This window comes from Parasteatoda tepidariorum, chromosome 8, assembly GCF_982258835.1.
Source record: "Parasteatoda tepidariorum strain Cologne lab strain chromosome 8, Ptep-v5.0, whole genome shotgun sequence".
Taxonomy (NCBI): Eukaryota; Metazoa; Arthropoda; class Arachnida; order Araneae; family Theridiidae; genus Parasteatoda; species Parasteatoda tepidariorum.
Window position 1 is genome coordinate 98988229 of NC_141762.1, and position 17821 is coordinate 99006049.

Genomic DNA, 17821 nt, shown 5'->3' on the forward strand with positions numbered 1-17821 from the left:
GATGATATTATTATATACATGAAAATAAATAGAATGAATTGTATGTCCCATGTGATTCAAATGAGTGATGACAATACAATAAAAAATATATTGCTAGTTAGACTCGATGGAACAAGAAAGCAGGAAAGGCTGCAATTGAGATAGGCTGATTCAGGGACATCTGATTTTCTTGCAATTATTGAAAACAATTGAAGATCAAAGATAAATCAGAAGCTATTGTGGAGAAATATTCAGAGAAAGGCATTGGCCCACATTGGGCTGTCTGGATAACTGTGATGATCCCTTGAAGTTCAAAGATGTCACGGGTTTTAGGCCTTCTATCATTTACTTTCTAATATTTCAAAAAAAGTTTCTAACACTGAACGATAACTTTTTCAGCATTTACTTCTCTGATTCAAAACATTACAGTTGCGCTGACTATGCTATATAATATATGTAGGGTAATGTTATACATGGATTCAATCAGCTGAAGATATATTTTATAGTGTGAAACCATGCTCCCCTGAACTCAATTTCAGTTTATCCATCCTATGACCAATGATCACAATTAACATCACTATATATATATATATATATATATTACTGTGAATGACCAAAATCAAAAGAATGTAGACTTTCACTAGTGAATGTCAACAATCACAAAGTTCCTTTGTTGAATGTCTGAAATATTTATTATATCCGATTCAATATTAATTTATTCATTGATATTATATTATTTATTTCATATTTTAATATCTGCTGAGGATAGATTAAGAGAATCATCAGTGTTTAAAGAACCGGTTAAATGCAATCCAATTAAATGCATGAATACCTGGCAGTGGCATAACCTTAAAAAACATTGATGAAGGGCATATTGGGCAAACTGTATACTGGGGAGTGACACTTAACTAACTAGACCTAGTATATATTTCTGACATTTACCAAAGTGACTATGTGATTGTTAACATTCACCAGTGGAAGTTAACAACCAACAATTTTGACCTAGCTCCTTAGTAAGAAATAATATTTGCTTTCCCCCCCCCCCTCGAAATTGACAAAGTGGAATTAATAGAAAAACAATCACTCACCTTAAATCTATACGGTGTTTTAGGACTTCCATAATTTGGAGAATACCCTCCCTGAAATTTTTTTGATTAAATTATAAATCTCATCATACTAAAACAAACTAAAAAGATGACCTAAATATCTATAATACATGTTAAAAGTCAATCTAAAAAATCAATTAACATACAAGAAATACATAGAATCTAGAAAATCTTTAATATTTTTTTTGTAATCTTTCTATTTAAAAAATTTTCAAACTAATAGAAAAAAATTATCATTCAAATTTTAAGCACAAATATCCAAGTTGCTTGATTTTTATAAAAAACTATCTTTGCACTAACTTTAGGATTATTTTTACATAATTTTATTTTACTAGCTTTTATTTAAGGAGGGTCTTCAATTCATTTAGAAAACTTGTGACCAGTTAACCCTGATAATGTATTGCTAAAATTTCAAACATCAGTTTTTGCACAATGAATGAAATTTAAAGACTATTAATTTGCAGAGTAAGTTGAACAAGCAGCACAGGAAATGCAGAATTAACAAACAGCAGATAACAATAAGATAGAATGAAGCTGTTGACACTTTTAGTTAGCAGAAATATTAATGGTATTTAATAACAGTTTATTTAGAAGAGGGAAGATTATCGAACTTAAAAAAGAAAAAGAAAGGAACCATACTAAATTTTCCATACCACTTCCGCAATTAAATTCTTTGGATTTCTTAATCTATTTCTTACAAATTATAAGAATAGATTTTTAAAATTATTTTTTTGATATTTCTTCAAATTCAAGAAAATGTTCAGAAATTATATATATAGAATATTATTATACTGCCACGTTTTTTAGAATACAATGGTAATAATTCAATGAAACAAAAAATTTAATGAAACTAGATCTTAATAAATTTCAGAAACATTAGTTCTGGATTAAGAAATGTTTTACTTAAAAATACCCCTTTCTGGAAAGTTTACTTTAATAATAAATTACTTTTTATTTAATTGCATGACTTGTTAATTTGTTTTTACCTTTAAGGATGAATCCAAAGTATTAATAATTAAATTTGTAGAGTAAGAATACTAAAAATATTTGATGCAGTATATTCAACATTTAACCAAGCTATTAAGCAAAAGAAATTTGCATGCTTGTTAAAAACTCAGAAATGAAATATTACTTTGTCCAAAATTTTAAGCATTTGTCAGTTTCTATGGAAGTAATTTAAGAAAACTTTGTAGTCGATGCATGTGAAATTTATATGTGTCTTAAGAAAACAATAATTTATTATTTTTAAAGAAAACCTAGCTTTTGCAAAAGACAAATTTAGAAAATTAAAAAAAAACTCCTTTTTTAGAAAGCTATATAATATAATAAACAGTGTGCATAGCCAGATTTTTCAACAAAAAATAAGCACCTTTAAAGCACTCAAAAAACGCTTTTAATTTTTTTCCAAAAAAAATATATATATATATAATTATGATCTGTGCGGTAATAAAAATTTTTTATTCTATCTTTAAAAGTTCTTAATTTATAAACATAAAACCAATAAAATTCAAAAACATTTTCCAAAACTTTACATAATCATGATAAAATAACTAGTTTCTGATAAATATAACAGATAAAATTGTGAAAATCATGCATTTTTTGTAATTTAGAACGACAATCGACATGGCAAAGAAAAACACAATCTTTTTTAAAAAAATAGAAAATCAAGCACACTTTACAAACCCCGAATAAAAAAAAGTACCTTTGGGGGTTTTTAAAAAAAGCGTAAATCAAAAATAAGCACCTTTAAGCACTTTGCAAAAACGCTATGCACCCTGATAAATAAAGCTACAAGTAATTACACTAATTATTGCAACTATATTTTAATAACTCCAAACATCAAAGCATGAGAACTAGGCTCTTCATTTTAAATTTATACTTTCAAGCTAATTATAATTTACTGTTAGAACCTGTTAAATAAAAAACAAACTACAATTACAGAAGTATAAATAGAAAGTATACTGCACCTGAGAATATTGACGAGGAGTGTAATAATTGCTTCCAACGCCCTATAGAAAGAGTGAGGAAAAAAGCAAAGCTTTATAAAGCAGAAAGCAAAGCAAGCTTAACTCATGCACACTATGGATGGTTGACCGTGTAAAGCTAAGCACAGATGGCGCTAGGGGTTCAAATTAATCGTAAGACTTTCGGGTTACTCCCTCAAATTGATTTTTACACCTAAGCTTGAAAAAGCGCACCATCCAATATTATTATACTTATAGTGTTTGCAATATAACTAGTTCTTTCAATTTAGATTTCAACAAAACAAAAAACAAATGTACTCGGAAATCTCCGCAAGCATGCTATGTGGCAACCCAAAAAATTACAAACAGTCAAATTTTACACAACTAAAGCCAAATAAGGGATAACACTCGAAACATGGCAAACCTTACACTTCATTAATGCTTTGTTATTAATTTTCTTAAATTTGTCTCAGGCTTACAATCAGTTAGAATTTGTAAATTACAAGGAACTCTCATAAATGGAAAAAAATTAAGCTTGAATTTAAACATACAGCACATTAACAAAACTTCCTAGAATATAAAGCCTGTTTACACATTGCCTCACTAGCTTAATATAAGAGGAGGGATGCACCGGAAGTTTTCTAAATTTTTTTTGGTTTTAGGAAGTTTGTTATTGTTTATATTCAGTCAACCATCCATGGAGAGATAATATGGAGAAAAAAATTTCTACAACCTTAATAAGTTGTTAAATCAAATTGCAATTTCATTTAAGATAAAACATTTAAGCAAATCTAGCAGGTTTTAATTTGCACAATAATAAGGTTCAAAACCATATGAAGGTTATGAAGAATTCGCCCAATATTATAGTTTAACATTATCTAAAACTTTTGATTGTGTACCTCTTAGAGGTAAAAGAGGAATTAGTTTGCAAAGTGTTAGAATAGTTTTTGAATATAGTCGTAAGGTAACAAAATTTACAACCACAAGAAATCTTTGGGGAAAAAAAGAAGAAAAAAAAAAGACATACCGATTAAAAAATTGTCTGCTAAATTTTTTCTCGTTTTAGCTTGTTATTGTTTGCAAACAGTCAATCATCCATATAATTAGAAATATTAGTTTTAAAATGCAAATATTAATTTACATCCTTATTTAAAATATTTATTACAAAGTACAGAATAAGACAAGCAGTTTTTAAGTAATTCAAAAACAAAATCCTTAACTTTTAAAACAGTTCACTAACTGTTATCAAAATAATTTTTATTCATTTTCTATTCTTTTTTAATTTTTTAAAAAGTTTGATTTTGAAACTCAGTCCAACAAAAGCTTAAAATATAATGAAATAAAACATACATTTTTAAAAATATTAGGATCCTAGACTATAGAAAAGATTTTAAGCTCATACTTAGGTTGAACACAAAAATCAGGAAAAAAATACCATCAGTTAGAAGAAAATACTATCAATTAAAGTAAAGAAGATCATAGATTCCAGAGCTTTTCTGACTCACTGCCAACTATACAAGGCAAAGTTTTTGCACCCCCCCCCCTCAACAAATATTTTTACCAAATGTTTATTAAACAATTTATCAACAAAAAAATTTCTTTTTTACATTCATTGTATGGTATACACTTCAAAACAATAATTGAAAGTTCCTACTAGCCAATGGTTTAATGTTAAAAAATTTTTGTAGTATTTTTTTTTATAAAACTAGCTCTTTTGTTTAAAAAAATAAATGAATTTTAAAAAAAAAAAACTCTCGCCGCAAGCTAAGTAGAGTGTAAAATAACTTTAAAGCAAATTATATTAAAAATCCGAAGCTATTGTCATTGTTCATGATAAATAAAAATCAAAACAATTTGTAAAAAAATTCGGAAAGAATTGTTTGAATTGCGAAAAGAAAGAAGGAAAAGCTATCTCAGACTTACGAGCGTCAAAAATTTTCATGTGGAACAGCAAGCAAAAAAATTGGAAAAATTTTCACAAAAAAATTGGTTGGTAATATTTTTCTCAATAAATTGCTGAATTAATAAGTGCTTTAATAACATGTAAGTCGAGTAATATATGTATAGGTACTTCAGGGCAAAATAAATATTAATTTTTAAATGTACTTAATTTTTTTTCTATGTGTATTCTAGAAAATCCTATCACCGTCTTAGAAAGTCTTCAATGCCCTCAAAGAGGCAATAGCATCCATGCTGGGAACCTATTCCTTAGAATCAAAAATTTGTTTTGAAACTATGTAATATAATTCTTTTATCGTGACGTATCATTATATATATGTGTGTGTGTGTGTGTGTGTATATATATATATATATATATATATATATATATATATATATATATATATATATATACAGGGGTCTGCCCAGGCTGAATTTACTACCGTTTAGCGGTACCTTCACAAATTCAACATTAGGAAAAACGGTAGTTTCACAAAATACTTTCTCTTAAAATTTTATTTTTGTATCCCTTAAGAAACGATAAATCCATGTTTTTGTGTTGATTTTTTAATGTAATTTTTAATTTTTCACAAATTATGCCTAAATTTTCACAAAATAGGTACCTCTCAGAAAAACCTAGACAGACCCCTGATATATATATATATATATATAAAATCTTTCAGAATAATTCCTTCAATTGCACATCTTTATAAGAAATACAGTTTAAAAAAAAGCACAAATTTATACTAACAGATGATGAAAGTTCTTCATCAATGTATCTCACATTTGTCATTTGATTGTTGGTGGGGGGTGAGCTAGGAGGAGGTGGTGGAGGAGGAGAAGTAAGCGTAATAGAGTAACTACCAGAACCATAGAATGGAGGATAGGCCTATGAAAACAGAAAATGAATTGAGAAATTAAATGGACAAAATTGTGGCATAAAACTTCAAATCGATTAATCAATAATTTAGAACATGAACTACTATAATGGAATTACAATGGAACATCATTATATTGTACCTCATTATAGCATGCATTTGTATATATAGCTTTTTTTAATACTTTGACAAGATTAATATAACCAATACTGTATTACCACAATGATTAACTCACTAATTGTCATTCAAAACAGTGTTTCATATGAATGTGTAAATTGATTCAACAAAGTCCTCAGAAATTCAATACCTAAATTAAATAAAATCAGGCGAATAACTTAGGCTAAAATAATACTTTATATATATATATATGTTTTTCTTGCTATGCTTTTCTTTTTGTAAAATGAGGAAGAATTTTAAAATTAAAATCATTTCGTAGTTAATAATATATAAATTGCATTCACATCAAATACAAATCCGGAATAGTTACAAAAACTTTTCCTTTCTTTTATTAGTAAAATTGCGTCCAGAACTCAAAATACTTCAATCTTTGAAATCCTTAAATTATTATCAATTTTACGGACTTGCAAATTCTTCATCAATAGTTCCAATATTTTTCAATACTCACCTTCATGCATTTTAAATTAATTTCATGAAAAGCTTTTTGAAAATGAGCGCAATAGTCCAGCTGATGTTAACTTCTTCAAAAATTAACAGGTATCTCAAATTCAAAGCATAAGCTAATAAAATCATTCTACATTTATTCTAAAATGCTATCATAATAAACTTTGTTTTTCTTGATTAACTTTTACTGTAAGAGTGTATTTTATTAACTAATAATCAAAGCTCTATTTTCAATAAAATAAGGCCATAAATACTTAGAAAAGATAGTCCTCATCATTAACTTTTCAGCGGATAACATTTATTTTCGATACTTGACTTTTTCTCCTCGCTTGAGACACTAGAGCATAAATTTAATTTCCATAACGCTAAAATTCTATATCAAAATTTAAAATTCAATAAGCATTTACCCTTAAGTTTTGGAATCTTGTTTCATTGATACAAAAGCCAATTTCTTAGCGAATGTCAATTTTTCACATACTTTCCATTACGTTTGGAAATGTATCTGGATTGATTTGACAGCCTTTCCTTGGCTACAGTGAATTTTTCTAGTTCAGTTTTTTTCATTATTTTCCTTCCAATTTTTTGGCCATATTGCAATTCTTTTTTCTAATTTGTTATGTAAGTGAATATTGATAATGAGCACTTATAGTGCTTAAAACTTGTTGACTTTTGATAAGCATATGTGTCCACTTCAGTTTCAATATCTCATGAACATTCTTTAAAACAAAAACAAAAAAAAGAATTAATTTGTAACAATTGTAAACTTTATTTGAAAATTTTTCAATTTGCTTTGCAAATGCAATTTGCAATGCATTTTGCTTTGTAAAAAATTCGTAAATTGAAAATTTGCATTACTTTTCACCATTTGTCAGCAAATGTGGCAACCAACTTGAAGAAAAATTTCAACTATCATTAATTTTATTCAGTTATTTAATATCCCTAACCATTTAATCATTTCCTGCATCAAAATATTTAATGAGATATTGATAAATCTTAATTTTTTTCTAAGTATATTAGAGTTCAAAGCTTCACTGACCAGGGCAATAAAGCATTATCTGTGTTCATGTAGCAATTTCAAGTTCACTTTTATAACATTGTTTTATTTTTGAATAAATAGCTAATAATTGAACTTATTTCATAAACAAACTCAAAAATGTTTACACTGAAAATAAATTATATGTTGTAGAACATAATAATTCACAATTACTTGATCAATACATTTTTCATAAAATTTCCACATCAAATGTTAGTAATTGGATAAAAAATCAGCCAAAAGCACTTGTTAGAAAATAAATGAAAAATGTGTATAACGTATGACCTAGAAATGCAACTTTTAAAAAAAATAATAAAAAGTTAGAAAAAAAATTTTCTATATTACTAAAATGTCTATTAAACTAAAAAATGGCTTAAAATATGAGAATGACATAATTTAGATTAAAATTAAATAAAATGGTAGTGTTGATTTAAAGTTTATTTAGAGCATCTGATAGCGCAAAAATATTTACAAGCGTCATTGTTCAGAGTAAACGAAAGAAATCATCATTTTATTAAAACAATATTCAAAACAAAATAATGACAAGAAAACACTAAAATATGTCATTACTAAATTAAATTTCAGCATAAATTAATGATTCTAAAGATAGTTCAGTTTTAATACACTAAGTAAAAAAAAGTTATTTCAAATAAAAAGAGATAATTAAATGGAAATATTCTTTAGAACTAAAAAAAATAATAGTTAATAGTATAATAAAATCATAGCTCATCTGAGACCTTCAGATTTAGAATGGTTGCACAACACATAGTAAAATAAGGACATGCATTCAAATCAATGAATATGGCTTTACAACCAACAATAAATATAAATAATATCTATAGTACTTGTCATGAATATAGTTTAAAAAATTTAATCACTAGCTAAGGAACTCACATTATTACGAAAAATAAAAAAATACAAAGTGCTCTTTCAAGATCCTGTTTAATCTGTATTCTATAATGTTCTTTAATCATATAACACTTTTAAAAAAAATGGCCAATGAACAATACTGAAACATTTAAAAATATAGAAACGGAAAAATACTCCCATGCAATTGTCCAATAATACATATTATTAGCCAAATTAGTTCCAATTAAGTATATGTAAAGTAAATTAGAACTAAAAACATTTAAATTAAAATTTAAAGTATAGTATCTCCCTGATAAAAATTAGGAATTAGAACCACATAATAATTGCTATATATCAATTTCAATTTTACACAATGATGAAATTTTAAATGATTTATTGTTACCTTTAAAATCTATTGGATTTTATATTTTAGATCTTTAAAATATTTTTCCTATATTAATACTTTTCTTTAGATCTTTGAAATATTATTCTTACATTAATATTTTTCTTTAGATCTTTCAAATAGCTTGTGCATGCCTTCAAGAAAAAAAATGTATTATTTTTGACTAAAAAGAGAAAAGCTAAGTCTTTGACTATTTTAGGTCATTTTTCAAAGTCTTGAATAACCTCTTGCTTATAATGATAAAGCCATGTTTCGTTCCATGTTACAATTTGACTCAATATACTACACTTAATTTTGATAAGGGAATCCCAAAACCCAGGAAAGACATTCTAGGTTGTTATGGCAACATGAACACTATTGACACAAGTGTAGCGTTAAATGCTAGCTATCTGAACAATGATAACTCATTGACTATACCAGTAATTCCCAATATTTTTGCTTACGAAACTCTAAATGATTCTTACTATGGAACTCCGATTTTTTAAATAAAGCATAAAGACAATTATTAACAAAAAAATACCAATTATATTTAACGAAAATAATGTAATTTTTTTTTTATCATCACAACATTACGGTTCCATCGGACACTATCCAGACAACCGGGTGTCCGGATATTTTTGGCCAGGTATATTTACTAAATGCTTGACCACCTGAGAAAACTCTATTAGTCATATAACATTCCACCAACTTCAAAAATAAAAGTTCAAAATTTACAAAATTACCCTAGCAAACAATTATACCTTTGCCCCAGTAGGGCTCAATATGAGTCCTATATGAACATGCTCCGCGGAATCACTATTGGAATGTCTAGATTTTTTTAATATCGGCCTATATAGGGCTTTTACTGGCTGAATAATGACTATAAGATATCGGGTGAATCTGACAATTCTATATAGGGCTGATATTAGTTTTAAAGTGGCAGTAAGACAATTATACACTATCTACCAATAAGTATTTGGACAGGCGTGATTGAAAAGAAAAACAAACTTTGTTTAGAATCAATAGTTGGTAGAGCCTCCACAAGAGGCAATTACAGTGTGAAACCTCCAGAGCATACTTTCCACAAGACCTTGTGTGACGGCTAGTAGAATTTTCTTCCACCCGGCATGAAGAAGACATGTAAATTCCTTCACTGATTTTGGACAGTTAGTACACCCCTAATTTGGTGATCTAACTCGTCCCAGAGGTTCTCGATAGGGTTCAGGTCCGGGCTCTGGGCAGGCCAGTTCATTCGATTAACCCCATTGGCACCATACCAAGACTTGGTGACCCTCACCACTTGACAGCTGGCATTATCGTCCTGGAAGTAACAGAACTGGGGCCCAACCTGCAAAACTGCCACAATATAGGAAGCACATTGTCTTCCAAAATAGTGCTGTAGACATCTTGCATGGGACTAATGCCAATGTTGTTCCCTACACGATATATGTCGGCACAGGGTGTGACGCATCTCTGGACCACAGATATAGTCATTTGCATAGGTGTCCAAATAATTATTGGTAGATAGTATATATAGGCCCATATCGGAAAAATATTGGCCCTTTGAACACTTATTAAGCCGAGATTCATGAATATTGATCTGATGAGGGCCCAAGTTATTTTTCTTTTAGAGTATTCATCAGATACCATACTTTAAGAATATGCTATTCAATTAGATTAACTTTTTCATCATTTTTGTTCAAGCCAAATTACTCTGCTCCACTCAAGCCTAAAATTTTATAAGCCCTTTGGAGGTAGGGTTCTTGTTTTTGATAAACGGAGAGTCGAGATTCTTAGCACAGTTAAACGGGATCTTGAAAGGCTGCATTAAAAGGAAAGGAAAATATTTCTTCATCTATGAACTCAGACTTGATCACAAAACATTCATGCTAGGAAGAAAAAACAGAAAAATAGGCAGAGGTTAGTAAATGAAGGACACAAAAAGCATGCACACAGGCCTAATAAGTCACCTTGACTTGTCCAGCTACTGGCCTTCCTGTTCCATATAGATAATACTTTGCATAAGAGCCCTGAAGGAGATATGTAAATATGGGAAAAAAATAACTCACAAATGAGTATAATGGGGAAGTCACAAACAACTTGATTTTTTTTTTTTTTTTTTGCAAGGAATTTTTATTTTTCAAAAGAAAAATCATGTAACCCCCGTGGCAGAATTACGGCGACATTGTCGCAGACAGTTACAGAGTTCCTGCAGAAAGAATTTTCCTTTAGAAAGTAAAAAATTTTGATTTTCTTTTCTGCAAAAAAAATTTTTTTTCTCTAAAATTATATTTAAAAGATGCCTTTTTGCTCATTGGAGAGGAAAGAAACGTTCATAATTTTTCGGTTCTTATTTGAGAAGAATGAAAAATAAAGAATAGTGAAGCAAAAAATTTCTTTTCAGAGGGAAATGTTTGAAAGATTTTTTTCCTCCACAATTACATTAAAAGATGTCTTTTTCACGCATCAGAGGGAAAGAAATGCTCGTGGGTTTTTTTAAATTCTTATTTGGGAAAAATTTTAAAAAAATGGTTTTCTTTTCTTACACAGATTTTATGATTTTTAACTATTATTTTTTTTATGTGATGATGATCTATGAAATGCAAAATGATAAGTGTGAACAAAATTACAAAATGTGAGAGTATTGCCCAGGATAATAGAATAAAAAAATATTACACATTCATTTAAAAAAAATATACATAATATTTTATTATATCCAAATAAGTTTTTTTAAATATATACTATGGTTTTGCTAAATTAAATTTAATTAATAACATGTATATTAGTTATTATTTAAAGTATCTTGCAGAAAAAGATATTAGTGCTTGAGAGGTTTGTCACAGAAAGCCCGAAAAAATTCTGCCACAGGGAAGGTAACTAAATATAATGTTCATGTAAACTGAAACATAATATAACATTGCACAAAAAAAGTAAAATAAACAACTTTCAACAGTGTCAAACTAAAATATTGATATAAAGCTGACTCACTGTCTAAAAGATAGAACATAAATTTAATAACGTAAACCAATCCATTTTGATTCCTGTGATCCTAAAATTTTAATAAGGAGCTAAACATAAGAATATTTTGAATGAAACAGGCCAGCAGAAAATCTGGACAAAGCAATATTTCAAACAATAAACTTAATAAGCGACAAGCTAAACATCTTAAGGCTGTTGATTAGAATATTAGAGCATACAACTACACATTTTCTTAAAGGAATTTAATAAAATTATTTTTTTTAAATGTGCACTACTTTCAAATACTGGTTTATACAACATTTATGATGCATGATATAGGCACCATAAAATATGGAAGCAAATTTGATTAAGTTAGAAAATTTTCTTTGGCAACAACACAGTTATAACAGGGGTCTGCCCAGGGCAAATTTACTACCATTTAGCGGTACCATCACAAATTCAGCGTTAGAAATAACGGTAGTTTCACAAAATACCTTAAAAAAAGCAAGTTCTAAGATTCTCCGCCACTTAAAATTTTGTTTTTGTATCCCCATAAAAAACTATAAATCCCAGAGTTTCGTAAAATGAAACAATGAGGTTCTATGTCGATAAACTATGCAGGAAGTCAAAATTCGAGCATCATTCTAAACATTCGAACATTATCTTTAACTTCACTGTAAATTTGTTCTAACAGTCCTTCATTTATTTTATGGAGAAAAAAAATTTCCCTATGAAACTTTTTTCTGTATGACCTAATTGAAAATTTTCTCATAATGATGTTAAATGCAAGAAATTTGTATAAAACTTTTAAGCTCGAAATTTTACAATAGCAAAATTATTTTTTAATATATAAGGAAACATCTATAGAAATTTACCTGTCATAAATAATTTTTATTTGCAGTGACAATTTTTGAAAATAATTTCTTATTTTACAATATTTAGGTGTTGATTTTTTAATTTAACTTTTAATTTTCACAAATTATGTCTAAATTTTCACAAAATAGGTACCTTCCAAAAAAACCTAGACAAACCCCTGAATAATGACAGACATCTTTGCATCAATATTCCTTTTTAACCTTGCATCATATCATGTTTTTAAGCTGATTAAGGTTTATTTATAGTCTTTTAAAGTTTAGTTTATTATTATTTTTTGGTAAAAATATAACTCAATATTTCTTCTGTATAATTTTTAAGTTCAATTTTTCATTTATATTTTAATAAAAAAAATATTATCATTAACATAAATAATACCATAAGCCTAATTACATATCAATCTAATTCATTTCTAGCTAAATTCTTAAATATTAACTTATAGTTTTGGCAATGTTTTGTTCTACATTAAGCCAATCTTTCTTTAAAGGGGGGGGGCCCACCTTAATATAGAAATATTCTATAAATTATATATTTTGTGGAATGTGCATAGGTACACCGTATATTTTACTCAAAAATATAAGTTAAGTAATATATGCTTTTTGATAAACAGTTTGTTTTTCAGTAATTTTGTAAAATGCACAAAAATCAAATATTTATTTTAACACATTTCTTAAAGAAAATGAGTAGGTCGAGTTTTAAATAAGTAGAAAACAACAGCCTTAAGACATGACAGAATACTAAAGCCTTGTGAAATTATACATTCAAAATCTTATCTCTTTTTTATACACTGTTGAGAAACTTAGTCATGCTAGTGTTGAAAAGAAATTAAATTTTTATTTATTATTTTTTAGCGTAATTTAGTCATGTGATTTAAAGAAATTCTTTTTTTTCAAAAAAAAAAAAAAAAAATAGCCTTTTTTGGGAAAAATTATGGAATTTGAATTTGATAGCAATTCAAGTTGCCCTTTTTATGAAGACTATTGAGTCAGGTTTAAATCAAAAACATGAAACATTCAGTGAATTACTGATACTAGGGTAATCATGTTTAAATCAAAACCTGAAGAATCAATTTTTTTTCATTAAAAAATAGCCTAGTTTTGGGGAAAACAATGGAATTTGAGTTAGATAGCAATTCAAGTTGCCCTTTTTATGAAGACTATTGAGTCAGGTTTAAATCAAAAACATGATATAATTTTATAGTGAACGATAATACTGTAATCAGCTTTAAATCAATGTAATCAGGTTTAAATCAAAACCTGAACAATCATTTATAACAATTAAGCACTTGAAATATTCCACTGTACATACAAAGTATTCATAATAAAATACTCACAAATTTTAAAAATTAAAATTAGTTGTTTCTTAATTAAAATTTAAACTACAAATTATAAGCCATAAGATGTTTGAATTGCACTAAAGGCAGAGGGTAGAACTAAAAGCTAAAAATTTAGTATGCTTTATAAAAAAAATTTAAGATATTTATATTTTAGAAATACGCATATTTTCCGTTTTAACATTTTTAAAAATGGTATAATTAAAAAATTATAACTGTAAGATACAAACATATCAAAAATAATAAATTTCTGATTGTTTTTATTACTAATTTTGTAAATTTTAAAATTTTTTAAATGAAATTTCAAAAAGATCAAACAGCAATATCATTTTTAAGTATTAAGTTTTAAGCAAATCTATATAAGATCTAATTTAATTCGCATAATTTTTTCCAGGCGCAATTTAAAAATCATAATGATTCAACCAAAAGCTACATTATTCAGCTAAGTGCATTCTAATGCAGGTAGTGCAATGCATAAAATACAACAACAAAGCATGCCATCAAAAAACAACAATAACCAAAAGGGAGATCTTTAACAAGTTTCCGTTAGCTCGTAGTACTTAATAGCATGTAAAAAATAACATTTTTGATGAATAATAATATTTAAGAAATTTTTACTTGCTTATGATATTTTCAAAGAACTAAAATTTAAGTAAAACAGACTAATAATTAAATAAATTTTTGTAAATTTGAAGCCTTACTTACAAAAAAAATTATTGGATCACATAATACCAAATATCACTGGCACATACATGTAAGTTATTAATTACTTAAGTAGTTACATACTTAAAACATATAATGCTATAGTGAATGAAATAGTTTAGTATAGCTGAAATATCGTCCTTAAAAATCCTAGATTGTGTTTTGAGTGGTCACCACTTTTAAAAGACAAAAATAAGAAATAAAATTCCTAGTTAGTAAGGAAAAACTCAAAATTCCTTGCATTATCCCTGTTATTCTAAGTGATTTCAACATTCTCTTTATTTTCCAGGCATTCCCTATACTTCCTGTGGGGTGGTAACCCTGATTATATTAGATACACCCGTGGCAGAATCGCACTGACATGGCAACATTGTAGCAGAATGTAAGAGTTCATGCAGAAAGATTTTGCATTTAAAAAGTAAAAAAATTTAGTTTTCTTTTCTACAGAAATTTACACTAAATATTTGAATCATGCATTTAGATGATCACTTTTTTATGAGCTCAATTTACGCTGATAGTATCGTAAATCGATATAATGTTTTGATTGTATTTTCAGCAATTATTGAAAATTATTTTCACATTTTTTTTTAAATATTCCGATATATTTCAAACAATATGGAAAATTCGAATCATGCATTCAGGGGTCTGTCTAGGTTTTTCTGAGAGATACCTATTTTGAATTAGAAAATTCAGTAATTTGTGAAAAATTATATTAAAAAATCAACGCAAAAGTATGGATTTATCGTTTCTTAAGGGATACAAAAATAAAATTTTAAGAAAAAGTATTTTATGAAACTACCATTTTTGATTAAGTTGAATTTGTGAAGGTACCGCTAGACGGTAGTAAATTTGGTCTGGACAGACCCCTAGCAGTTGAGTATTTACTTTTTAAGGCAATAATTCTATGGATTTTTCAGCTGCTATTGTCACTAATTTTCCATAGATTTTAAAATCTGATATTTTTTAATATATCATTTATAACAGCAACCTAATCTCGAAACAAAACAAGCATTTGAGGAGCCTGGTTCATGTGATTCAGTCGATCTTTTTTTCAGCAATTACTACTACGGATTTCATGATTTTTAATTATTTTCTTTATTGTGATGATTACTTACAAAATGTGAAGAAGGAAATAATTTGTGCCCCCCCCAAACAAAATACGAAAACATCGCCCATAATATTAGATCAAAAAATTATTACATTTTCAATTTTAAAAAATTTATTTTTATTACAGTTTTTATTGTAAACACAGCGCTTTTGTCATTTTAAATTAGTAACATATATGTTTGTTATTATTAAAACTATCTAGCAGAAAGATATTAGTTCTACATAGTTTTGTCGCAGATAACTCGAAAAAATTCTGCCACAGGGATGATATGCAAGTAAAATTAACTCCAAAACATCTCTATAAAAAATTATTCATAGTATAGCCTCAAAAAAAAGAAAAACGGTTCACATGGTTACAAATATTAAGATGATCCAATAAAAAAAAATAAAAAACATAACAAACAAAGGGTAGTTAATCGAACTCATTAAGAAATCAAACCAATTAAACCTTTTTTTAAGCTATCAAGCATAAGGACCAAATAGAAATATACTTGGTTAAAAAGTTTCATCCATTCATACATACATTGTCTATTATTAAAAATCCACAGTTATCGATATTTCAGTTTATATATCAACATTAAAAAATAATTTAACAGGTAACAAACAAAACAGTAATCTTAAAGGCATATATTTCATATGCTCTTAAATAAGCCTATTAAAAATAAAATTCAGAAAGTAAGACATGGATGAAAACTATTTTACAAGATTAAAAGTATAAAGTACAATATATATTTAAATAACATTTTTATTAAAATAAATTGTCATTTTGGCATACCTGCTGAACAGGAGATGGTCTCAACCTAGGATCTTCCCATGTTGTTATATGTTCCAGATGGTTCAAAAAATAACTATAGAAAAAAGTAAACGAATCAGTTATTAGATGTTTATCAGGAATTAAAGACCATGAAAGACTGAAGTGTCCCCCGTTAAATGTTAACCAGTCGGCCCCCTCGGCCAATAACCAAACATTCTTAACTTCTTTCTTCAAGTTTAGGCCTATGTTTATGTCAGAAAATCTTAACTCTGTATTTTTGACTATAATTTTGAATATACTAGCATAGCTGCAAACATGGATAGGAAAAAATCCAATACATTTTATGAAATAATATAAATTTCATGATAATTGTTGCAGATTGTACTAAATATTTTACACAAAGGGAATTATACCTAGAGATTTTTCTAGTCATCAAAATAGAAAAACTGCAATATTTTCCAGTTAAGATTGACATCAAACATACTTGAAGTTTGATGTGTTATGTTTACTCATAATTTTGATTTTTAACAGGCATTTAATTCATCAAAGTTATTTAATAAGAAAATTCTGAATAAACTGAACGTTTCAGAAGAAAAGTTTTGACCTGATTTCTAAAAATGAGGTTCCCTTCATTATGTAGATAGTAACTTATTTAAATATTTGAGCAAGCAATAATCTGTACAAAAATACTATTGCCATCGAGATTTCTTTTATTTTTTAGAAAACTTACTAAATTTTAGGGAATTTTCTAAAATGTACAAAAACCAGGAGAGTTTTAATTACACTAGTAGATCAGGAGAAAGTAGCAAAATTCGGTCGTCTACTCAAAAATCCAATGGAGTTGGCAGCTACATACCAGGTATTATCTGTAAATTATCCCCTAATTTCTGTTTCAAAACTTTCATTGACTTAATGCTCTACTTATGGTAAACCAGAGATGCCAACTACTCCGGAAACACCAAAATATTTTTTTTAAAAAAAGGTAAATATCTACAAACTAAATTTTGCAAAGATTTGACAATTTTTGCTTGCTTTTTAAAAGGTATAGCATGACATAACTACAATAAAGTGGTGAATTATATAAGCCAGCAAACTATTTAAAAATAGTGGTGGATAAAAATCTACTAAATTGAATTTATTAAACCAAGAATCACAATTGATAAACTACCACTTTAAAATAATTATTGGCTGTCTGGAGCATCCCTGAGTAAACCTATTAATCATAACACAATAAAAAAAAATCTGATTTATATAAAAATTAATTTGAGTTTCTTAATTTGTTTATAAAAATTCAATATCGCATGCATAAAATTTATTTTATAAATTTGAAAGTATTTTTCATAA

The 17821-nt window shown here is 27.5% G+C and overlaps 1 protein-coding gene across 2 annotated transcripts in view; it reads right to left on the minus strand.

Moving 5' to 3' along the window:
* LOC107443058 (uncharacterized) overlaps positions 1-17821 on the minus strand; it is a 48879-nt gene that overhangs the window by 28955 nt on the left and 2103 nt on the right. The window contains exons 2-5 of one of the 2 annotated variants that reach the window (XM_043052190.3): positions 16499-16571; positions 5739-5876; positions 3053-3094; positions 1068-1118 (exon numbers count right to left, since the gene is read on the minus strand). In XM_043052190.3, coding sequence (XP_042908124.3) covers positions 1068-1118; positions 3053-3094; positions 5739-5876; positions 16499-16571 — 304 coding nt within the window. Of the gene's footprint in view, positions 1-1067; positions 1119-3052; positions 3095-5738; positions 5877-10720; positions 12907-16498; positions 16572-17821 lie in introns of those variants that run through there. The other variant, XM_087169493.1, reaches the window with a different exon arrangement.